A 25,825-nucleotide genomic window follows, 5' to 3' on the forward strand; every position below is an offset into this window, starting at 1 on the left:
TCTCACGTATGGCTCTCCATATTATTTGATTTTCTTTCACCTGATTCTCTTTAATGTTTAAATTTTTCGAAATTTCTGATAAATTTCTATGAAATGGGTAAAAAAAAATGCTTTCAGTGTTGTGACAGAAAGCACAAATCGTGACAGAAGATAAGAGAACCAAGCTAGTGCTCAGAATTTAAAAATGAAAGTTTACTTATGAAATCAAAAGAAGACAATCTCTGATGTGCTTTTATTAAGAATACAATCTAGACATACAGACTATCACACCGATAACTTGTTACTTCTCTGGTTCCTTATTGGACAATTCTATTGAGTCCTGATTGGCTGCTGCATCTGTTGAGGACTTTGTTTTCCTGCATATCTTTCTATGCCCTCGCCGCCATGCCGACTTCTGACACGGCACCGAGCAATACCATGCCCTGTGGCACTGTCCACATGCAAGAAACAGAGAATTGTTTTCCGCCTTCTTTTGACATTCCGTGCAAACTTCTGGCCCATCTCCTTCAAATTCACAGCGGTGACAATGGCACCAAAAGTTAAATGACCGGAAAAGCCAAGCCCGCCTCAATCTCCGCGGCATTGACGTGTCAATGTAGGTCGTGAACAATTCGTCGCCTTTCTTGATGTCAGCTTTAGCAACGACCTTGACCCCACCATAACCTTCAACCTCAGCATCACTAACTTGTACATTGTTTGTACAAGAGTGGTTTAGACACGACTGCAGCTGAAAAAGACCACAGTATGTGTTGAGGTGTGGTGTTGTTTGTAGATATTTAAGCATCCTCATACCTCTTGTATCCTCTGCGCCGAGCTTGGAGACTCGAGTCATGAAGCGGTGGTAGGGAGTAATGGGAGAGGAGAAGGTCTGAAGGTTACACACAGCTTGAAAATATCGGCCATTAAATTCGTTGTCGGTAATTTTGTATTGAACCCCGTCACCGCAATCTTTGAAGATCTCGCGGATAAGGTTCAAGATCGTCGGCATGCTGTCGGCGGCCGAGGAGTTTCCAAAGGCCATGAACCTAAAAGAAGAGTTGGAAAACGTTAGAGACAAAAAGCAACAAAATATAGTCAAAAATAGTCACTGGCATTGAAAATTCTAATATCTTAGCACAAAGCAAGACCCGTTTCGTCAATTGTCATTGAGCTTCTAACTTACTTTCTAAATGGACTCCTGGCCTTGGCCCACTGCTCTGCTGTAGGCACCGATCCGTCGCTTTCTTTCATCATGTGTTTAGCTGCTGATATGATACTGGACCACACCCTCGCTAGAAACAATGGACTGAAATGGGCGTCCCAGAGGTTTTTCCAAACACCATCTTCAGCGACACCATGGCCTAAATTCTGCGATATTTCGTGGAGTTTTTTCGTGGCTTCGCTCCTAGCAGGACATATGAGCTCGTGTTGACTAACCCACGCCTGGCGCCGACAATCCTCACTACAATACTTTACTTTCTGACATTTATCGCATGCAACTGTTGGGATATCTGGCCAACTTTCTCTAATCAGTTCCTTCAAATCAGGCTCCATAGTTTCCAAGGTGCTTCCAAAGTAGTCTTCAGCAGTGAGTATAGAAGCAGCGCAGTTGTCACATGACAAGGCAAAGTTGTTGTCCTTGTCCATAACCTGCCCCATTATCAGAGGTTTCTCTGTAAACAACTCCTCTCCTTCTTTAATGGCTTTTTTGGCCACTACACATTTACCGAAGTCAGAGAACTCAACATTTATGGCCAGATTATTGCATAAAGGAGCATACAGCCTCTGGATTCTTGTTCGCTGGAATAGAATCTTGACACCTTCATCCTTGCCATCGGTGAGCCGAGTTGCATTCTTGAACCAAAGCTCGGCGTGTAATGGTAAATTCAGATCGTGAAATATTTGACCTGAAAAACATAAAGGTTTCAGAACTACCGGTATTTTTAAAACATTCTTATATTTTTTTCAAAGCTTTGTTTTTATTAATCTATCTGTTTAATTCTGTAACATACCTCCTAGTCGCCAGACTTCCACCCTTCTCTGGTTTTTCGGAATCGCCCATAAGTCCCTCAGAGAGTTGATTTTGTCGTCCATGATGTAGTACGCCTCAGAGCGCAGGCGTCTCAAGATGGCGTTGTTTGGTTCCGTTTCTATGGCAAAGGTGAACTTCTGCACGGCCTCCTCAAGCTTGCCCGCTACCATCAGACTGTGCGCCTCTATCGCGGCCTCTGAAGCCTGGCCCCGGAACTCTCCTCCGTCCTTGTAGTCCTTCCATGGAATGGTGTCCTGGATGTTGTGTTTGTTTTCCAGAATCTTCTGTTCTATCTGCAGCAGTTTGTCGTCCCCTGGGTACGGGTCCTGGGAGCAGAAGTCTACGGCGGAGTAACCTTTCTCAGCGTCCTCTCCCCCCTCTAGTTCGTATTCGTCAAGAATGGCTTGCTGAAGATTTCTGAGCCCCTCCACCAGGTCTGTATTAGTGTTGTCCAACTCTACCCCGATCTTGTAGAATCGGTAGGCTTCCTCGTACATCTGGAGTTTGGTGGCCACTTTTCCTCCTAGCATGGCCAGCTCCATACTTTTCTCGCCCAGAGATGAAGCTTTCTGCGCGTCTTGGAGAGCCTCTTTATACTTATTACTTTTAAGGTAGCATTGTCCCCGTTTAAGGTAGTAAGAAGAAAAGTTGGGAGTTGCATTGATTAATGCTGAATACTTTTCCACTGCTTCAGCGTATTTTCCCGCTTGGAAGTCCTCGGTCGCAGTTTTGTCCTCAGTCATATTGAGGTTCTACACACAAAAAAATCATAAAATTGAATCAAAATTTAACCAATTAATATCATTCAATAGATCGTATTTTAAACGAGAAAAGCGTGTTTCGGTGTTTTTTTAATTACGTGTATTGTCATATAACTTGATGCTTGTTCACCTATTTCTACTACTCTTGCTATTTTTTTATTAACTCCATAAATGCAATTCCTCTTGCAAAATTTCTTTAAACCACATTATAACTAAAAGTTCAAATAAAAACAAACATTTTTGGGTGGTTATAACATCATTAATTTCATATGCGCTGTATGGGTTTTTTTTTACCCTGCCCCATTAGAGCAAATGCAGTTTATAAAGCTAAATTAATTGCCAAATGTTAAGTGTTATAGGTCTACTTTATTTTATACATAGATCTATGTAATGGTCGATAATACGAAATTTTATCCAAATTATATGGATGATAAAAGAGAAATTTTAACTTAGCTGTTAAAATAACTGTGAAAAAAAGATTTCTTAATTTTCCATACGATATATAACAGATGACATCAATGTTTTGGGAAAAACCCAGATGTTCCGCTAACCTATACGTATCCTATGTATGTATTTTGTAATGCTATGCAGTTTGTTCATTGCTAAACATTCGTATACTTGCATTAATTTTGAATTAAACCTACACCATCTAAATATAAGTACTCCATTCTCCATTTGGTTGACGAAAAGAAAGAAATAACATTCAGTATGTAAACATACAATTTAATGCTGTATAGACCTCACCACGGTACAGATCAGCTTACAGCCGACTCATCTGCGATCAGCAGGGGGCGAATGTAGTAAGGCACACTCACTGTATACATTTGATTCTTCACTAATCAACCAATACTATTGAAGGTTTCGGACACAATTATAATGGGCCACTGAATATGTACAGTTCATATGGTACAAAATTAAAACTGCAGGTCAGTGTGGCCGTAGAGATATATATGCCGTATTGTACAACGTTGAAATGCGTACCTCGTGTTGGAGATGATCACATAGGCCAGATTTATAAAGTTTGTAAAAATAAAGAAATAAAAACAATGTTAATCAACAAAAGTAAATAAAGACCGGTCTATAAATACCTATAGAATCGCCGTGTTTCCAACAGAAGAATGTCGAAGATTCGTGTGGCAATAACTCCTCCGTGGCGAGATAGTCTGATACTATTTATGGATCACGCACCAGTAGAGGAGCTTCTGTCAGCTGCCGAAACATCTGGAAGATGATCCGGTTACCACGCACCCCGGGAGTGCGGCAGACGTCGCGTGGCGCGAGACCCGTCCCGCACAGATCACGTCAGCGATTAATTAATCCCATATTGCAGATTAATTCACTTGATTAATAACATTGCAATAAGACTGTATTATTGAGATGTTTGAAAGGGAGAATCATTTTACATATGTTTTTTATTGGTATAATTATGTATTATTTTCTATCGGCTTAAAAAAAAACTCATTTTGACAGTTTTTTCATAGTTTTCTTTTTCCATTACCGTACCAAACAGTAAGGTATTATTTTTTACCTTCATTAAATCATTTCGCCAATTCAAATTGTATTCGGTTTCTGTTTGCGATGAACCATGTTCACCAGATCGAACATACAACACACACACACCCCTCAAAAATGCCAAGATAATAACATGGAAAAAAAATACAAAAACCCGCTCGGTGGACGCCTAATTCCTGCGTTATTCAGCGGCAGGGGGTATACGATTGATCAGGCTTGGGAATAATTAAACACACGCGGGGAATAATATATTATACAGCGGTATGGTTTCTCTGTTCCAAAATTAGACATCCAGTATTCTTAGTTCTTTCACACTCTCGCACTTGCATCTGCTGAAGGACTTGTGCACACTCACTGACCAGGAAAACAATGCAAAGGAATTTATTGTAGAGCAAAATTCAGGTATTTATTAGAATCTACAAATATCTATTGAACAAAAATTATTATGTAAATTCCCATTGGTATTTTATGTGGATGTTTTTTTAATCACCTTCGTCGACCTTCAGTGCTAAATTTTTCTTTTGATAAATCTGCATGTAAAAAGAGATGTCAGCATTGAAAAAATGAAACAACGACCGATATCCAAATGTTTGTTTGGTCACGATTTCAGATTTTAACGGTAATGACATTTTAAAATTAATTTTTAGAGCAAAATTACTAGATAACGTCGTTTTAATTAAGTAATTTTATAAAACTAAACCTACTTGTGTCGCAAAAAATTAGCCAATTGCCTAACTAATATTAGATGTTCATGTCAGCAAGTATCTGGATTATTCCTAAAGATATTACTGCACGTGTGTAGATCGAAATAGAGCGCACGCGACTAACAGTGGATGCATATTTTTCTTAGTACTGCCTCCAGTGTTTGCGTTTTCTGCAGGTAGGACGTCATTACATCAGCACCGCATTCACGGGACAGCTGGGAGATTATCACTTTTATGCAAATCTATACAACATATGGAACACCGTGAAATATTCGCGAAATTAATAGTCGAATAGAAGATTGTACTAAAAAAAAGGAAATTTTGTATTGGTTAATTCAACATTTTGTTTGCAAAGGTTAGACCATTATCAAATAAGTGAAATTCTATATTTCAGAAAAACGTCAAATATGGATTCCAATGACGAAGCCCAAATCGCTTATCAAAAGTTCACATCCGGGGACTATGAATGTGCAGAATCTTTGTATGCTGAACTGCTGGAAAAGGATAATCAAAATACAGAGTACCTTGCACACAAAGCTGAATGTAATTTTAAACTATCCAAATTTCAAACTTGTTTAGATGACGTCAAATTCTTGATGTCTTTGAATCCAGCCGACCACGTGGACGCATTCATATCCGGTGGAAGGGCGGCGACAAAATTGGAGAAATATGAAGACGCATACCACTGCTACAAGGCAGGACTGAAAATTGTCCCAAAACACAAGGAAATCATTGAGGACCTGAGAGAGCTTCAGAAAATCATCATCAAAGACGTGGAAACGAAGGCTGCTGCTTACGAAGAGAGGGACTATAATGCAGTGGACTTCTGTACGCAGGATCCTTACCCAGGAGACGTCGATTTATTCAAATTAGAGGTGGAAATTCTGGAAAAGAAGTACAAGATCAAAACGGAGACCTTCCCACAGAAGCCCTTTGATAACCTTGTGCAGCAACAAGTGGCCAATGCGACATTGGCGGGTCACAATTGTATGCAGGCCGCGAAATGGAAAGAAGCCCAGAAATGCTTTACGATGGCTCTTCAACAGGACCCCAACAACTATGTCGTTCGAAGACTTCGAGCCGACGCCAGCAACAATCTTGACGAAATAACGGCGACCTTCCAAGATCTTTGGCTTATTCCAAAAATGAAGCGAACACAAGACACTTGGAAACTAGGAGGTTGGTGTTATGTACAACTGTAAACAATTTACATGTGTTTATAGATTTTTCGATTCTTATTTTTGCGCATAAGATTCTTTCGTAGTTGCGCAGATCTATGCAAGATGTACTTTTCAGTGTAATTTTCTTCTTATTCAGGTAAAATGTTGATGAGGTTCGATCTACTAGTTCTTGCTGAATTCTGGTTTCGCAAAGCGACACAGATGACAACAGGCAAGGATGATGAACCGAAAATTCTTTTCCAGAAATGCCGCGTTATACGCTTGTACGGGCCCCTGACGACAGACTGCCCCATCAAAGTGGACTTCACGGAGTACGGACGAGCTATCTATGCCACCGAGGACATCCCGGAGGGGGAGACGGTATTCGAAGACTCGCCCATTGTCCTCGGTAAAGTGTTCGACACTGTTCATTACAAAACCACCATCCAATCGTGTGACCATTGTGCCCAGTCTCTGCTTTCACCGCAGGAATATTTCATGGAAACCTTTTCAACCATGGAAAGTGATCTTCGTGATTTGGTGTTAAAATACTGGCCCAATACGAAACCGATATACTGTAAAAATTGCAAATTCGTCAAGTACTGCAGCAATGACTGTCGGACGCAGAGTTGGAACACTTACCACAAAATCATATGCCCCGCGAGATCCAGCGCCACAGCAAGACTCTTCAAACTCTCGGAAAATCTCGGCAAAGAACCTGATGAAACAGGCACCATGGTGGAAGTTTGGGATGGGCATTTCAGTCCATTAATTCTCGCTCGAGTGTGGGCAACAATTGTCACTACAGCAAAATCACTGGCCAGAGAAAGTGGAGACATTATTCCAACTAAGGACCAGTGGGCAATGGCAAAAAGTCCGTACAGAAAGTAAGATGACTTTTGGGCATAATTATTTTGTATCAGATAAGAAAACAACAATGCATTCTTGATTAACAATATTACATTAATACTTTGATTTCAGATTTATTGCATATGGGAATATCTCAGTGGAGAAAGATCAGAAAGAGATCAAGGCGTTGTTTCGGGAAATCTTCAGCGACTGTGGAGATGGCGTGAGCTATGAAATCACAGATGCAGAGTATAACGGGCGTTATTACCAAGCTGTCTGTAATCTTCAGGTTTTCTCCTCACCATGGACGCCCTATCACAAATTCCTGGAGGAGCTTGGTCGCGCGGAGGAAGACGAAGACCGCACCCTCAGACTCCTGAAGTATCTAAAAGAAAAGCCACCAGCATCTAATGTGTGCGGAATGTTTCCTCTTCACGCATGCTTAAACCACTCCTGCCTCAACAATGTGGAGGTATCGGACGGCATGGTCCACGGCAAGGGCGGCGTCACAGTGAGGGCCAAGAGAACCATACAGAAGGGGGAGGAGATATTCACCACCTACATCGACACGGCCATGCCACGTAAGCTCAGGAGGGCGTGGCTTTACAAGTCCTTCAACTTTTGGTGCAGGTGTCCTCGCTGTCAGGTGGAAGGAGACGATGCAGACGTTTGCACTAAATGCGGCAAGAAGGCACCGGAAGGGAAAAAGTTCCCCGGATGTGGCAAGTGTATGAAGGCCTGGTACTGTTCCGTGGCCTGTCAGAAAATCGCCTGGAAATTAGGTCACAAACTTGTCTGCTCAACCGAACATTCAAAGACATCGTATGGTTAAAATGACTTAAATTTAGAAAGTATTGAAATTGTGTACAGAGACTTGTAATATTGAAAATAAACCTTCGATTAATAAAATTTAAACATTTTTTGGGGGGCTTTCACTGCAACAGTTGCACAAATATAGAATGTGTAATGTGCTTTTGGAGACATTAAAAATAATTAACAGAAAATTGGGAACGGCGCTAAATTTGCATCCAAAGACAATCATTTTAATATTGAAACACAATGTTCTGTTTTTTTAAACATATGTACACAGTATTTTATCATATGCTTGTGGCCTTGGGGGTTTCCATGAGCACATACCATTGAAAAGGTGCAGCTGAATTTTTGCAAGAAACTTGAAGAAAGTACTAGGTGTTAATTAAAGAACTAATGATAATACGGTAGACTCCCTCTTTAAATTGGAAAGAAATTTTAAAATTTTAAAAAATATTAGTCAAAATTTAAACCACGGATGTTTGTATTTTAAAAAAATGTTATAAGAATATGGTTGTAAACAACGATATTTGGATTGTAAATATAATAGATGAGCTGTCTAGCCGGGGTTCACTTCAGAATATGTCATAATTTGGTACAAGTTCAAATCAATTGACAATTGAATATAGAATTTTGGATATCTTCAAGCAAAGATTGACGTCGTCTTTTACAAGTTCGCCAAAGAGTTTTCTGTATCTGCATTTGATAGACAACTTCTGTTCGCAAACTTATCTTCAGAGACCGATTAATTGTAATGGCAAAAATCTTCTAGCAAAATTTAGAACTTCTTCTCACTCTTTGAACTTTTAAAAGACAGACTTAATAATGTAATAATAAGTCCGAGGTTTTGTAATATGTGTAACTACGTGAAATCAAATGTGTATAAACTAGTTTAGTTACTTAGTGTCGATAAAAATGTTAAGGTAAATTTCTACTGTAAGCTGGGGACAGGGAAGGGGAGACCATGCCACTTTGTTAAATTTACGATGTAATTTTCATAAATTTTAATTTTACTGGGGGGGGGGGTCCCCTTTAGATCCGCTCGTGTTTATAACTCAACGGTATAAATCCCATTACATTCTATTAATCCGATAATGTTACTTCATCATGCAAGAATCTAGCAACAGTCGTTCACAATTCAAACTGTGTATGCAGTAGCAGTCTACATCAGTGTACATGCGTGGTGTCCTGTCCATCATTGTTTTTAATAAATGACTCGTACAAAAACAAGAATTCTGTATGTTTTATTAGCAATATATCATAGTAACTGTGTTGTAACAAGGAGAGAGAGAGAGAGAGAGAGAGAGAGAGAGAGAGAGAGAGAGATTTTGAAAAACATGAACAGCAACAGAAACATTCCAATTGACTAGAAAACCAAAAATAATCACTGGTTCCTTTGATATTTTATGACAACCATATAGTTTAAACGTGCTTCTATAAATCTACTGTAAACTACACACTATCCAAATATACATGAAAACGATACAAGTACTATACTAATGTAAATTATACTATACTATCCAACAGGTGGGGCACTTATCTTCGGCAAATAAACAATTAACAATCCTTTGAACTTAATTCAAGAAGTGTTTTATACTAGAAAGTATACAAATACATGGTACGATTACATCAGATGTTAATGCATTCTGTAAATCATCAAAGAAGAAATTTAATAACAACTTTGAACAAATAAATTACAACAATATTGTAAGTTCATTATTTTCAGAGGTGTTGCAGACATCTAGAATTGAAGTTCATTTATCAAATTGTAAGCAGTTGTATTGATAGGACAAACATTGTCCTACTTTACCCACAGAATCGCACCAATGACAATCAATACAACTAAATCAGGCAAATAATTATCTACATGTTAAAACTGTGAACATGTCCCTAGGACAAAAATCTCCCACATAAAAGTATCTATATAGCAACATGAAAAATTGAACACTTTTTTATAATTTGTATCATTAATTTAGGAAAAGTAAATCTATCTTGAACAGCAACTATGAGAAATGCAAACTAAGTGGCAGTCAATTCAATGTCAAATGGAGGGTCAATTTCAGAACACAATGGGACATATCTCACCCAATGTCATAGGGAAGGTCCAGGTAAAAAAAATAAAATAACAAACTAGTTGAATAGCACCCCAAAACACCAATCTTAGTTCAGTGAATTATACATATACAAAGTATCATGGCAAGCTGAGCTATATCCAATAGAAGCAATAGCAAAATCAGGGTCATAGCAAAGGTCATGATTAAAAAAGGTCCTGACATTCTTATCACTCAAAAATTTTTGTTAAAGGTGGTATGGGACATCTGTAGATATCAATTTGATTAAAGTACAGTATAATTTAGATACTTTCAATGATTTAGAATTTTTAAATTTTACAATATTTAAACAAAAAATACGTTTCAAAAATTTTTGGAAAGATAAAAATTATAAAATCCCCAGTGGGATTCAAACTCATGACTTACAGATCCTCAGTGAACCCTCAAACCCACTTCACTACGCTGCTAGTTATCCATTTTCTGAAAGAAACTATTTATAACTTTACACTTAATTCTATTGTTTATTTCAATAAATACATGTAATACGTCACAACATGGAAGTGTCCCATACCACCTTAACAAAAAACAATTTTCATAAGAAGTGTATTATAAACTAAAATTGCAAATGAAGAAATAATGCAGTCAAATTCAAAGGAAAGGACATTGTGAGAGCACAATTGGATTGCTTTTACCAAAATGTATCATCTATTTCATGTTTTAGAAAAAAGCACTGAACTTAGCAAAACACTGTGCTAAATAAAAAGTGTTGAAAATGGACAGAAGAAGGAAATGACAAAAACTCTGTAACATGGTTAAATACTGCTACATGACAGGACATAAAAAGTGTAAAAGTAAAAATACATGTAACTGGACACAGAAATATGATACCACTTAATGTCCATCAAGTCATTGATAAGAAATTCAAAAATATAAAAGTGACAATGGCACACATCTCGGACATAAAAAAAAAATAATAAAAAAAACATGTAGAACACATCCAATAGGCAGCACTACTTGGGTGGCAGTATAGAACTTTGATTTTTCATCGGATTCAAATTTTTAATTTACTTCAAGAATATGTTGTATTGGAAGGTGACTGCTATTCCAAAAATTAACATAAAATGTACTGATATCTATTCATATCCAAAATTGATGAAAGCTCATGCATTGAAAGGTTGGAATAAATGTTTTAATATGAACCACAACTAAATCACCCACTTTCCAATCTTATTACTCGAGTGGAATGAGATGACTTAAGTATGGCTTGTATACATCTACAGAGTATAAAATTACGTATGAAAATGCCAGTTCCTTTGTTCCAAAAGACAGCTAAATTAGTCATCATCAGTAAAATGTTCTTGTATAAGGTGTTTATTGTTTTCTTCTTTAATTTTCTTTGCACATGTCCTTATATCCTACTAAATGAAAAAGAAAACAATCTTTAGTTTACACACTGTCATAAAAGGCTGAAGTCTCCCTCTGAAAGGCACTGAACCAATGTCCACATCAATTTTATTCACATAGATTTTTTATCAGCCTTTGCCTGCTGGACTGCTGTTTAGTTCCGGAATAAAAAAAGGACAACGAAAAACACATATTTTCGTTGGGGCATAATTTCGTTGTTTTTAAACAACAAAATATTTCGTTGCATTTAATTTTGTCATATCGTTATCTCTTTGTATTCATTATTACTTGGGTTAAAAATTCGTCATGGATTTAATTTTGTTGATTTATACTGCCAACAATAACGAAATTAAATACTAAATGAATATTTCTGCTTCTACAGTTTATACATGTCTTTTACTGGCATTTAGTTGCAACTATAGTTAACTTATATAAAATGAACATTTTAAATTTAGACATGTGACAAGGTCCCAACCAAATTACAGATGTTTTACTATAGAACAATGAAAAATATAAATGAAATCAGAAGAATGCCTTCATTATTTACAGTTTTTTGGCACTCTGGATGGTGGTTGGAGGCTCCCCATTCTATCTCTCCCTCTAGATGACAAATTACAGTCTTGACTTTTGGGTGTACTACTCCGTCTGTCATATATTATTTGACTCTGTGGCTGCTGGTCAATGTTATTAGACTGTCTCTCTAAGGGAGGGGTACTTCCCATCTGTTGTATTGTGGGATCACTTCTTCGTTGCTGACCTTTTAAGGAACTGCTATTCTGATGAACTATTTTGATACTTCCACCTTGTTGACCTATCAATAAAACTTTATTCTGTTGAGGTGTCTGGGGTCTCCCTCTTTGCTGACCTATTGCTGTATCACTCTGTCTGTCATATATAATTTGACTCTGTGGCTGCTGGCCAAGGTTTCTTTGCTGAACATTATGCTTTCTCCTTAAAGGTGGTATACTTTCCACCTGTTGTATTGTGGGAACACTTCCTCTTTGCTGACCTATCACTGAATCTCCTATTTGCTGAACTTTGTAACAACTTCTTTTCTGTACTACACGAGGACTTCCTTTCTTCTGTACTGTTTCAGAACTCCTGCAAGCCTTTGCTGGATGGTTTGGTAAATGCATTGCATCAGCTATCCTCTTTAGTGTAACACTTGCCACCGAGTTCAGTACTGCTGATAAAGGGTTGGTGTTTGATCCATCTATAGATGTGGATGGAGCTGAAAATATAACCAGATCAGGTTAATCATTTATTATCTTTTGGACTAAAATTCTTACTCAGAAATTAGATATGCACAGTAATATTGAATTAAAAGATAAAGTAATATAACTGCATAAACAATAAAATGCTACCAATGTACAATATGTTCATGTATATATACACGTCAACAGATCTACAACCTTGCCTAAATGTCATTCTAAAAAGTCTCACCATTGGTCTTGCATCGCTGGCAGACAGAGTTTGGTGGAAGAACATAATTGCCACAGAGGAGGCATCTCCTGCACTTCTCACAGACCTGTGTGCTGGTCCCCATCTGCCTACAGAAGATACACTTCCTGTAGACCATTCCCTTGGAGGTTTGTCGGGTCACCAAGCATCTCTCACACTGGACAGGATTTGTCCCAGGGTATCCACAGAAACAACAAACTTTAATGTTGGAAGTGGGCTCTGACTTCACATATGGAAATCTCACAGGTGGACTATTTGAACTTGAGGCTAAACACGATAAAAAGTGGTTTAGTATTAGCTTAATTATTACAGTAAAGAACCAATATAAATAATACATATAAAATAATGTGGTTCTAGCATGAGCATCACAGTTTGATTGTGTTGCTTACCTTGGGGTTCTCTCTTGATGGCTGATGCAGCCAGAGGTTGCCTTGTACCTCCCAGTTCTGACTTGATTGATGTTAATACATCTGAATCAGGTGACGGGTGCTGAGGTAACTCTGAGGAATCATTTCCCTGGATGTCCTACAAGAGTGTCAAAGGCATGGTAACTCCATGAAAGTATTGAAGGCATGGTAAGTGTACAAAAGTGTCGAAGGCATGGTAACTGTACAAAAGTGTTAAAAGCATGGTAGCTGTACAAAAGTGTCAAAGGCATGGTAACTGTACAAAAGTTTCGAAGGCATAGTAACTGTACAAAATGTTTGTAGGCATGGTAACTGTATAAAAGTGTCAAAGGCATGGTAACTGTAATTAATTAAACAGAAATCATCAATTACTGATCTTCTACACTCAAGAAATATGTGTTGCATTATCTCAATAGTACATTATCTCTATTGTGCACAGCGCTTATCACAAAAGTTTGGAAAATTAAAATATAGTGATGAAGACAATACCTGCAACCTTTGAAATTGACAAGACTGTGCTGCTGGTTGGTCAGAATCACTTCTGGCAGCAGGGGGTGCTGTTGGCATGGCAGTAACAGGAGCTCTGACACCTGCTTCCTCCATTATGTTTTGTAATTTAAGTGAAATCTCAGTAATGCCTTCAAAATATTGGAATATGTATAACTGTTTTAACCAATGTAAATTATTATCAGTACAAAGATTTAAATCAATACACAACTCTTAATCAACATATAATGTTCACAGGTGCTTGTGGACTGGACCGTGCACTACCCCCCCCCCTATTTTTTTGCTAAAATTTTTTGTTATTAATTATCGTTAACAACCCCTTATGTCTCCAGTCGAAAAATAACAGAAATATCACGACTCTGTGGCATTTTATATTCACATTCGTAAGGGGTAGTGCATGGTCCAATCCACAAGCACCTGTGACTTTGTTTAATCAATACACTGTTATATGCCCTGTGTATCTCAAGTTTTCTTGTTCTTTATTTTGTATTTTTTGTATAACAATTTTAAACTGAACACATTTGTTCAAACAAAATTTTTAATGTTTAAATTTATAAAACTAGACTTTGACCTGTGCGTGCACGGGTTGACATTGCATATTAGACATTTACGAAATAGATACATTGACACACCGTATTGCTGATTTACATAACAAAGCTATAAACCTACAATAATGCTATTAATTTCACTACACTTTCCTTAGTTAGAGTTATCTAGCTGTGTCTCGGAAAAGGGCCTCACCACAGTTTGACCCATAATGTAACATAAAATTGAAGTTGCATTGAAAATAACAGTCAAACTTATTATAATAAACCTTTTTGAGACTGTAAATACCTTTTGAACATCTAAAAATTTAATTCATATAATCGAAGAATTCAACACCTTTTCACCAACGTACACATATTTTTTCTTTGCTACAGAAACAATACACGAAACGCATTCTATCGTTAAACCAGGTCGATAGGAAATTTATCATATTAATGATAAAGCATGAGATATCTTCACTCTCCTAAGAAACACAATTTGATTTATTTTTTTTGCATGGAATCAAATATATTTTTGCCATCACGAAGACAAAAGTAAGAACTACAGACCCTGAAACGTACTACTACACCACACGCTCGCTGCACGCTCGCTACACGCTCGCTAAACGGTTCACACGAAACGCTGAACGCTTTACACGAAACGCTGCACGCTTTGCCCGAAACGCTAAACGATTTACACGAAACGCTGAACGGTTTACACGAAACGATTCTCGCACGAAACGATTTGCTCGCTTTTCACACGCTTTGGACACGCTTTTATCCTGATTGATTCGGGTCCTCTCGGATTTTTACCTTTACTCTGTTAGTAAGAATTAATTTTAAGAAAACACGAAATAATAGAAATACTGATATTTGAAACATATATGTACATAAGTATTGAATTGATTAATTAAATTAATTTGGTACTTATATTTAAAGCAAAAAATTATTTATTCACAGAACTAGTCAAAAATATTACTTCTATAAATATATTTATTGCTCAAAAGAAATATCCATGATTCTTATTAGTCCCGTAAATAATAAAAATTCCAGAGAAAAAAGTTACCATAACACAATATTCAATACCAAAAATAAAATCCGTATGATTACAAACTGAAATCGGTTTTTCAGTATTCGGCGGGATTTGTTTTTTCTTCTCATATTAATATTCTCTTGGTTTCAGAGAATACGATGTAAAAATACTAACTGTAAATAAACCTGTAATTATTTACATTGATAATTTGGTTTTTCAGTATTCGGCGGGATTTGTTTTTTCTTCTCACATTAATATTCTTATTGGTTTCAGAGAATACGATGTAAAAATACTAACTGTAAATAAACCTGTAATTATTTACATTGATAATTTTGAAAGTTATGTAAAATAAAATTAGTCACATAAGTTAAAAAAATGCTATAAAACAACCAACTAATTTTTTTTTATGTCAAACATTCGCGTAAATTAATGTTCAGTACATAAAATCACAGAGAAAAATCTATGGATTAAACAATAAAGAAAGTTGTCATTACTATTTTGGATTTCGGAAAGAATAAATAATAAAAAATGATTTAGATTTTTGTCTCAATATTCGTATACATAACCGGCGCCCTGTATAACGGCGTACAATATATCTATCATAATCTATTTGAATTAAGTACCATGCATATAGATTCCCATAATAATTAATTGCATGTGTACATTTTAGGAAAAACTTAATTAATTAATGTTATTAATTACTTGTTGTTTTCCGTTATCAGTGTTTAAATGATTAAAGTAAAAACTTGTAGAAATATTTTTAATCGGGATTCAGAAGAATTTACTTCCCGCATTTCATAGAAATGAACAGTATATTTTCTTTCTATATTTATATTTAATTTTGTTCAAATTAATTTTAAGTAATCTATCATTGAAATTGTGAGCATCATCAAATACTGATTCAGACTACCTTGAAGTCATTAAATTTCTATTGGCTATTGACAAAAAAAAGAGACGCGTGATCATCCAATGAAAACGAATACACAGAGTTTGATTGACAGGTTCAGCCAGGTGCAGGTCTTACCCGATGTCCGAGGTTATGTGTAATGGTTGTACACAGCCAAATAGTCTCAGTAACTAGTCTTCTTTCAATACGCGTACTTTTCTTTTGTTTGTTAAAAATTAATTCAATTTTGTAAAAAGATAAGTATATTATTTCTTATAGATTTTTTTTCACGAGAATATTGCAAAGGAGTTTTGCCAATCAGTTTAAAGTAATGTTTATTACGAGCGCTATTTTAAAACAATTAAATTGTCAGAGAGTTCCGAATGAAATCTGATGAACGTTTCACACGGTTCTCGCACGCTTTGCTCGAAACGATTTACACGCTTTGCCCGAAACGCTGCACGCTTTGCCCGAAACGCTAAACGGTTTACACGAAACGCTTCACGATTCACACGAAACGCTAAACGGTTTACACGAAACGCTAAACGGTTTACACGAAACGTTTCTCGCACGAAAGTCGCACGCTTTTTTGGTGTAGTAGTACGTTTCAGGGTCTGTAAGTTGATATGTATAATTGTTATTTTATAATTTCTCTCATAAGGAATCATATAGATATATATGAACAGAATATAAAGCAAATTTCCAATGAAAATGTACATGTATGTGTATTGTTTCTGAGTTTATTCATGGAAATATGGTATTGTGGAAACATAAACTAAAGATCGCGTTAGCGTGAATGTATTGCGCAAGCGCAAGATTGTAAAATCCGAAAAATCCAGATGAATTCCGGGATCTTTTGAGGAATTTTCGTTGATTATTAATTAGCGAAGCTTAATTGAGAAAAAATAAAAACAAATTGGTAATCTTCAAGTACCAATGATGTTAAAAATATATAAAACAAAAGACAGTGCTCTTCCAATTTATCAGTATTAAAGCCCAAAAATTTGAGTCTATTATTTTAATATAGTAGTATAGATGTAATACATGTACTCTAAATACACTGTAGTCATTGGTATGATAACAAGGTCACTTACTTGGAAGAAGGTTATCTCTGAGATGTAGAAATGTCCCTGGGGCCTCCCAAAGGGGCTCAAAAGCAGTCTTCAATGTTGTGCAGATAGAAGAGCATGTATCTCTAACTTTGGCCACTACATCAGTCTAATCATTAACAAGAAAAGCAATAAGCAATACAGCATATCCAATATGATAATGTGATATATTATTTTTTAAAGTTTGGGTCTGGTTTTAGCCGCAAAAAATTAACATCTTTTGATACATTTTGATTCAAGTAAAGAGAATGTGAAACATTTTTTTTACTCTCAGACTTGAACCTGAATTTCCTGTGTGTTACCTACATGTGCATTCCTTTAACTCCTGTGAAATCTTTCATCCACACAATAAATTTTCACCAACCTGGATTTGCTCCAACTCCTGCAAAAGTCTGCGAGAGGCATCATCAAACATATAGAGTCTCCCTTTATCAACACCTTCAGCCATTGCTTGTTTAATTCGAGCATAGGTCCCACCTCCTGACTGCACAGCGCAATAATCATACACACGGGTCAAGTTTTCCTAAAAAATAAAATCATCTTCGTATATCTGTGTAGATGTGATATTATCCCCTTAATCGGGAGTGTAAGCATATATGTAGTTCTGACTATTTGGTATATAAACTTTCTGTGGGTTCAAAGCTTGAATTATTAGCCAGAGAATCCAGTTTCAAACCACTGCAGATAAAGACTTGTTGTGCCCCTGCCATTTCATGGTTGAGCATAACAAGTGAAATATGCTTCAGCTTACATGTAGGTGCACTAAAAGTGCATTGATAAACTATATTTGTATTGCCCTAAATGTACACAACAAAGCAGCTACCTGTATTACAGGAGTTAATACCCGGCTGGCATCCCTCTGTCTTTCTGTCACATATTCCTTCAGCTGAGCGACTGTCTCTGTCAACTGAAATTATGCAAAACAAAACCATAAACTGAAGCTGAATTGAATCAAAGTACTGAAGTACTGACGGGAGTTGATTTTATCGATTGTTATTTATTTTAAAATCAACAATATGTCATTTTGCATGGCAAGTAAATTCCTATAAGTATTTGAATTAGGCACATTTTTATAATATGAATCCTACAGGAATTTCGTGAAAATCCAATATCAATCATGTTGTGTAATATTCAAAGAATTATTACATCAAACTACATATTAGTAATCAAAATAGTTATGAGAAATTGTATGGATCCAAGCAAAATTGAACTCTACTCTCGTTCAACCAGACTCTCAGCTGTATCCGTTAATCTCCGACAAGCAAGAGATACTCTATGCTTGTCGGATATTTACGGAGACAGCCGAGCGTCTGGTTGAACGAGACTATATTAAACTCTGGCGTAGGAATACATAAAATGTACGACTTCAAAAAATATCTAAATTGTTCGTACTATCTGACTATTTACAAGGTACATGTATCTATATATAAGTTTCCTTGAAGAACAGTGCTTAAGAACTCATTGCATCGAATTTATTGATTAGAACTAAATGTTGTCAGCAGTGTTGATTTGTGCTTAGGTCCAAACACTGTTTCATTTAGGTTTGTCTTAGTGACTGCATAGGAGAGTTGATTAAAATCAACTCCCAATAAAAGTAAACAATAAATTATTCAAATCAGTATTTATCGACATTCTATTTTCTAATTGGTTTCGAGACTCCAGCATGTCCCTCCCTTACTTTCTGATTGGCTGTATCCAGGAGGTAGAGTTGCACCCTCTGGGTACTACTGGATTGGACCCCATGGGTTTGAAGCTCTTGACAGAGATTGGCCACAAACTGTCTCAGTACCATCAGTACTGTCACCTTAAACCTCTCAAAGTAACCCCACAGAATTCCACTGAAAGCACACCAAGTAGGAAATGGTTTATTTCACAACAAACTAAAACCTTAAAAGATGGCTACAAAGACATAATACATAATTGATATTTTTTCAAAGTACATTTTAAGCCATTTCAATAAAATACTTACAGAAACAGTAATTGAGTCCAACTATTGTACTTTATTGTATTTTATATGTGTATCTCATTAAAATTATCAAAATAGTAAAACCTCTATTTTCCAATCTTTATTGGGAGGGAGGGGGAGGGGGAAGTAGATGCCTTGTGAACTTAAAGAAACAAAGGTAGTCTGGTACCTGAAGACTTTATCCCAGACGATGCTGATACTGTTGTACATGGGAGCGGTGAGGTCCTCGTTAAAGTTGACCTGACCGTAAGTCGGGGAGGAGTAGACTCCCTGTCTCCTGACCGTCGCGCGGTAAGTACACCAGTGTAGACCCCCCGCCTGTTTGTTCTCTTTGTCCACCTGAAGAACGGTTCAAATCAAATATATACACATGTATTTACTACAATTATAATTACCAGGCATTAACAATATAAAACAATTTGGGACCTACCAGTTACCCTACTTTTAATTGATATTTTTCTTTCACCATTTCAAAATGAATCTAACACAGGAAAAGTTCTTATTGCTTTTCCAGGACATGTGTGGTAATGTAAATCAAACATTTAAATAGCATACATATTCCAACATGAAATCTCTGCTCTCATAATTATATTGTTATGAATCAGTTCTCAACGGGCCATTTTAAAATAAAAGGACACAAACAATACTTGATTTTGGCAATTGAAAAGGATAATTATCTACAGAAAGACATCAGAAAGAAAGCTTGGGAATTTTTTAAGGCACATTGTTATAAATGTATCTGATGTAGGACTCCCTTCTTTACTGTAGTATATAAAACGAAAAATTCTAAAGACTAAATACCGGAGCACTCCATTTAGCTGTCTGCTCATTGGCTCTGGCTGTAGCTGCGGTGATACCCTCTCCTAGTTTAGGCTTGATTTGGTTGGATATTGCTCCCTCAATGTCCGCCTGCAGCTGTGCTATGACGGATTCGAATTTCTGCTTTAGAGTGAAGGTCCTCTCTTCAATAGCGCTGCGAGATTTTAATCGCTCTCCTTTAGTCTGAAACAATTTTCAATTTTATTATTTGCAACTACTGACATCAAAGCATTAATGTACTTTGAATAAAAAGTCAAAATTGTTTAATGTCACCTCCAAAACACAAAACCTACAATGGAGGCTATCAAATTAAAACAAACAAAATTTTCAAACCATGATTTTTATTCATTAATATTAATACAATTGCAGTGAGCGCATTCAAGCTTTAGGTAAACTAAGCGTTTATTGACCTTTCCTATCAGTTTTAAAGACAATTCCATTAAATATTGATGTATAATTAATAATGTACCCTAAACATTTTGTACTTCTACAGATTGCAGTACTCTAGTTGCAAAAAATAAAATCAAACTGGAAAACTAAAACTAAAAATTGGGTTTTATTTTTAAACAATAATTTCTCAAAACGTTAAACATAGAATTAACTTTGGACAGCCCAATATAAATGTAACAGCAAAACAGAATTGACAATGCTATAACTATGAAATCAGTGGATACTGACCTGTACAGTTTCAGCCTCTGTGAGATAATTCTGAATATCAAACACAAACTGTGCTACTGTCTGAAGAATTCGCTCCATACTGCTTCGATGTCGAACCTCCGTCATTTGATGGATGTAAGAACGTAATGCTGGAATTTGTGTCTCTTGTTCTGTACCAAACACCTGAAACAGATATTGAAGCGGCGTATATTGGTTAATTTTGTTTTGGTTTTTAATCCCCCCCACACGTCTCCCCTTCACAGCTCTCATTGTGTATCATACACTTCATAGTTTCAATGATTTAATACTTACTGTTGGTGGTCCATCATCCAGAATAATGTTCCTCATCTTCTGGTACTCAGTGGCACTGACACAGAAAACCTTCAGATTTTCTGCAGAGTTCCCAATATCTTCATCATCTTCATCACTGTTATATAAATCATCATCCTCTAATTCCTCTATGTTGGACACATTCCCTGCTTTTCTTTTCATTTCCTTTATGAAAAAAAATAACAACATACATGCACTTTAAACATGAAATATCAAAATTTCTTCTGATTCTAGATCTTGGACTATATTTCCACTCTTTGTAAATCAGGAAATTTTGTCCTAAAGGACTATGTGCGGTTTTATGCATTTTTTGCCCCCAAAATCAAAGTTTTAGAAAGAGCTTTGAAATTAAAGTGAAAGATAGTTAAAATCATATTGGAAGTAAAGGTGTAAAAGGTTATAACCACAGTGACGTCATAATGTAGGAATGACGTCATGAAGATTGCATTATTTTGATAAATTGGTGTTTTGTAGCAAAATATTGGTGTTTTCCGATGGTTTTCGACTGGGAAACATCGAGCGCAGGCTTGCTCAAGTACCGTTTTTTAGTATAACGTGTATAACTATCTGAAGAAAAACATACGTTTAAATCGCACTTGAGCAGACCTGCGCTCTATACTTCCAAATGCAAAATATAGTGCAAAAATGAGAATATTTTCAATTGTTTGCAAATTTGCGGGAATTAGGTCATTTAGGTGACGTCATAGATAAACAGCGAATGAGCAATGATGACTAAAATCAATATTAAAGTTATAGGCATCCTCTATCCAATGATTTGTAAAGATTTTATTTTTATACGATACTATTTAAAAATTGGTTGAAATCGGGGGCAGATATTTGACCATACCGCACATAGTCCTTTGGCTGCTGTTTCAATGAAAATGGGATGAATTTAATATTCTGTCCACTTCACTTTAAACTTCGAACATTCTTCTAACTCTTCATTTCTACAAAACGTTTTTTTCTTACCTTAAAAGCTAAATCCAAAAAAAAAATAAGTTGCAAATGTGAACTGTTTACTTTCACTTTAATTTCACAGTAATGAACTCGAGGTCACTTTTATCAAGTCTAACATAAAATTCCTGTTTTAAATACTGTTATTTTAATGATACCGTATTTTTCGGAAATTAGGTTGTTACTTTTTTTCCCTGACACGAGGACCTCGCCCAATTCATTGTCTCGCCCTATTTATGTTTTGTTTTTTTAAATTTGATATGAAATTTTGCAAAAATTTATGCAAACCTCCAATAAAATCATGAGTATTTACTATAATACTGCTTCAATTTCTGTGTAAAAATCGTATGGATTTTAATCGATATACTGTAGTAATTTATCATTTAAACAAATTAAATGTGAATAAATTTATTTCTTCTCACTTTTCTTACTTAGATCGCTGACTGAATCATCTTTCGATCATTATTACAAGCTGTCATGCATTTTGATCGTGTGCTTACGATAAACAGGGAATCGATTTCGCATGGTAAATGAAAAATGAGAACCGTACAAAGTGTAATTACGGGGGAAAAATATTGTTGGGTAGAAATAAAAAAAATAAACCGATTTGTTTTTATAATAGAATACATGTACAAGTTTTTTTTTTTGTATATTCAAAATAAAACTTGAGATGAAATCTAAAATAAGCCAGGTGTCTCTGAAATCAGTCTGGGTAGCGCCTGCTTTGTTTATACACAGTTGAACTCTCGGCACGTGCTACTCATGACCACAGGCTTCGATAAGATCAGAGGTTGACTCATGTGTATATACACAGTAAAAAGTCAGAGATACAGGGTTGTAAGTGCTACAGTAGTCATGCCTCCAGCCTAGATTACTATCCCCCGGTGAACACTAGTTTGTACACATGGCAGGGAAGTAATAAAATTCGATCTTAAATTTATCCGGCCGTACTAAATAAATTGGTTTGAAAATTTTCATGCAATTTCAGACATTTTCTTACAATGTTTTTAAACATTTGTGCGAAGGTTTTCTCTAAATCTTGCCCATATGTTAGAGTGGACACACTGTATCCAAGCTGTATCCCCTTCACAACAAGTTCTTTCAGGGGATAATAATCAAGGTTCCTACCCGTAGTCCGGCCTTGAAGTCCCTCTTTATTTCCTTCCTGGAGTAGTCGTTCCTGGCTTTGGCACACAAGCTGGACAGCTCCTTCCTCCTCTGAGTGATGGTCATCCCATGTTGAAGACTCTTCCTCTCATTTTCATCCACAGCCTGCCTATATGTCTGCAGGTTTTCGTTGTTCTTTTGGAGGGATTCTTGCTTCTCTTTCAGTAATGCCTTCATTTCTTTAATCTGCCAATTACAATGAAGGCTTAAATTTCTATCTTGATTGGAAATATTTATATTTTTTTGATTTCTACAAGTTTTCATATGTTGATATAAAATTTACTGGCAAACAAGGGCAATAAAATATTCTTGAAAAATGAAATGAAATAGAAAACATCCAATATTTTACAAGAATTAACGACTCTTCAAAATTCCTTAATACATGTACATATTATTGTTACCTCCTCCGACTCCCCACACCCTCCATCTGTCAACAAACATTCCTCCATTTCTTCTATGTTCTGCCTTAGCTCTGCAGATTCCTTCTCAATCTGTTTTATACACATCTTGTTGGATCGTTTGCTGATCTCAAGATCGTTTTTCTCCATCTCAAGACGATTTATCTCATCTTCAATTGGTTTCACTTTCTCTTCCAGATGCAAGCCCCTAAAATTTATGTATAGACTTGCATTCAAAGCTTTCTTTTGTTGAGATTTATAATCCTGAAGATAGGTCCATTTTATGAAAATCAAATTAAAAGAATATATTTATAAATGGATATTTCCTGCTTTACAGAAATATATGCATTCAAATTTTTAAGCACAAACGGTAGAGACCTGATAATTTCAGAGTTCTTGATGACATCTGTCTTGGTGCAGATAAAGGCGATGTTTCCATATTGGCCGTCCATCAACAGCTGTCTGCGGAAGTTCTCCCCCAGGAGATCCTTGGCGGTCTTGTCATCGATGGCTCGGTGGATGGAGGATACCACCCACACAGCTGTACAGTTCTTTAAATGCTGTAAAACAGGATCCATTAGGGTCCATATAAATCATACCTGACATTTGGTTCATAAGTATTAATGGTTTCATTGCTTTAGAGAGCCTCATTTAACCTTGGCTATCTCTATGAAATTGTACATGAACAACATGTGTGTGAACATAATTAAATGCATCTCCATAGTCTTTATTTCATATTCAGGGCATTTCTTAATCAATTTTCAATACATATTCAATTCATATTCATTACAATAAATAAACAAGAGGCCCATGGGCCACATCGCTCACCTGAGGAACAATAAGGTATGATAAAATCAGCTTAATGAAGTCATAATACAAACTATCTGGACAATGTACAATAATACATGTAGATCCTGTATAAATAAAATCCATTTTCCCCTGGATATTCTTATGTTTATAATCATTAGTCCCCTTTCTGACAGGATGATTTTATAGTCATGTCATATGTTGAGTATTGCAGTTCTCAAAAAGATCCTTAACAATAGTTTATACATCGGATATAAACGTACATCAAACTCTGAACCTTCTCGTGAGGCCAAAGAATTGTCCTGGGGCCAAAGTCTTAATAATTATAAAGAATCATCTGGCTGATTAGTTTCTGAGAAGATTTTTAAAGATTTACCCTATATATTCCTTTGTTAAACTTTGACCCCCCCATTGTGGCCCCACCCTACCCCTGAGGATCATGATTTTCACAACCTTGAATCTACACAACCTGAGGATGCTTTCACACAAGTTTCAGCTTTCCTGGCTGATTAGTTTTTGAGAAGAAGATTTTTAAATATTTACTCTGTTTATTCCTATGTAAAATATCGACCTCCCATTGTGGCCCAAACCTATCCCCAGGGGTCATGATTTTCACAAATTTGAATCTACACTACTTGAGGATGCTTCCACACAAGTGCCAGCTTTCCTGGCTAATTAGTTTCTGAGAAGAAGATTTTTAAAGATTTACTCTATATAATCATATGTTAAACTTCGATCCCCCATTGTGGCCCCAACCTACCCCCAGGGGTTATTATTTTCTCAACTTTGAATCTACACTACCTGAGGATGCTTCCACACAAGTTTCAGCTTTGCCGGCTGATTAGTTTCTGAGAAGAAGATTTTTAAAGATTTACTCTATATATTCATATGTTAAACTTCGATCCCCCATTGTGGCCCCACCCTACCCCCGGGGGTAATGATTTTCACAACTTTGAATTTACACTACCTGAGGATGCATCCACACAAGTGTCAGCTTTTCTGGCTGATTTGTTTCTGAGAAGCAGATTTTTAAAGATATACTGTATATATTCCTATGTAAAACTTCGATCCCCCATTGTGGCCCCACCCTACCCCAGGGGGTCATGATTTTCATAACTATGAATCTACACTACCTGAGGATGCATCCACACAAGTGTCAGCTTTCCTGGCTGATTAGTTTCTGAGAAGAAGATTTTTAAAGATATACTGTATATATTCCTATGTAAAACTCCCCCCCCCCCCCCCATTGTGGCCCCACCCTCAGGTGAGCTAAAAAGATTAAGTTTACAATACAATAAGTTGTTAAAGTTGGTTTCTGGAAGAACAGACTTTGAACATTTTCTTAATAAATATTGACAATTTCTTTACTTTTTTAATCTTTAGTTTTTAAGATCTGTGTACAAACATAGAATTGTGAGCAAATCTTTGTATCTTGCTTATAATTCGAAGCTTAACACTCAAATATGGTTAGTAAATAGAAATTGTAAACAATTAAACACAAGAAACATGCACTATAACAAATAAAGAACACAATTTAT

The 25,825-nt window shown here is 36.2% G+C and overlaps 3 protein-coding genes across 7 annotated transcripts in view; 1 reads left to right on the forward strand and 2 right to left on the reverse strand.

Annotated features, from left to right (window-relative positions):
- Window positions 1-217: 217 nt before the first annotated feature.
- On the reverse strand, window positions 218-4,001 carry LOC128188401 (uncharacterized). The gene is made up of 4 exons (XM_052859426.1): window positions 3,861-4,001; window positions 1,992-2,763; window positions 1,163-1,886; window positions 218-1,025 (listed from the first exon to the last, which is right to left on the reverse strand). Exons 2-4 carry the CDS (start codon window positions 2,752-2,754, stop codon window positions 281-283), a joined length of 2,232 nt encoding a protein of 743 aa, XP_052715386.1. The 5' UTR covers window positions 2,755-2,763; window positions 3,861-4,001; the 3' UTR covers window positions 218-280.
- Window positions 4,002-4,532: 531 nt separating this feature from the next.
- LOC128188577 (uncharacterized) lies at window positions 4,533-7,912 on the forward strand. Its single transcript, XM_052859722.1, has 4 exons — window positions 4,533-4,686; window positions 5,383-6,167; window positions 6,306-7,035; window positions 7,130-7,912. Exons 2-4 carry the CDS (start codon window positions 5,396-5,398, stop codon window positions 7,827-7,829), a joined length of 2,202 nt encoding a protein of 733 aa, XP_052715682.1. The 5' UTR covers window positions 4,533-4,686; window positions 5,383-5,395; the 3' UTR covers window positions 7,830-7,912.
- A 1,123-nt stretch (window positions 7,913-9,035) lies between these two features.
- LOC128186629 (uncharacterized) overlaps window positions 9,036-25,825 on the reverse strand; it is a 43,425-nt gene continuing 26,635 nt past the window's right edge. For 4 of the 5 annotated variants that reach the window (XM_052856465.1, XM_052856463.1, XM_052856462.1 and 1 more), the window contains exons 16-31: window positions 23,859-24,040; window positions 23,484-23,688; window positions 23,044-23,268; window positions 20,944-21,126; window positions 20,653-20,814; window positions 19,957-20,157; window positions 19,325-19,494; window positions 18,868-19,027; window positions 18,013-18,096; window positions 17,554-17,712; window positions 17,175-17,298; window positions 13,620-13,768; window positions 13,113-13,248; window positions 12,706-12,990; window positions 11,810-12,493; window positions 9,036-11,276 (exon numbers count right to left, since the gene is read on the reverse strand). In XM_052856465.1, coding sequence (XP_052712425.1) covers window positions 11,245-11,276; window positions 11,810-12,493; window positions 12,706-12,990; window positions 13,113-13,248; window positions 13,620-13,768; window positions 17,175-17,298; window positions 17,554-17,712; window positions 18,013-18,096; window positions 18,868-19,027; window positions 19,325-19,494; window positions 19,957-20,157; window positions 20,653-20,814; window positions 20,944-21,126; window positions 23,044-23,268; window positions 23,484-23,688; window positions 23,859-24,040 — 3,141 coding nt within the window. In that variant the 3' untranslated portion in view covers window positions 9,036-11,244. The remainder of the gene's footprint in view (window positions 11,277-11,809; window positions 12,494-12,705; window positions 12,991-13,112; window positions 13,249-13,619; window positions 13,769-17,174; window positions 17,299-17,553; window positions 17,713-18,012; window positions 18,097-18,867; window positions 19,028-19,324; window positions 19,495-19,956; window positions 20,158-20,652; window positions 20,815-20,943; window positions 21,127-23,043; window positions 23,269-23,483; window positions 23,689-23,858; window positions 24,041-25,825) is intronic. The other variant, XM_052856464.1, reaches the window with a different exon arrangement.

Source organism: Crassostrea angulata, chromosome 6 (genome assembly GCF_025612915.1).
Source record: "Crassostrea angulata isolate pt1a10 chromosome 6, ASM2561291v2, whole genome shotgun sequence".
Classification (NCBI taxonomy): Eukaryota; Metazoa; Mollusca; class Bivalvia; order Ostreida; family Ostreidae; genus Magallana; species Magallana angulata.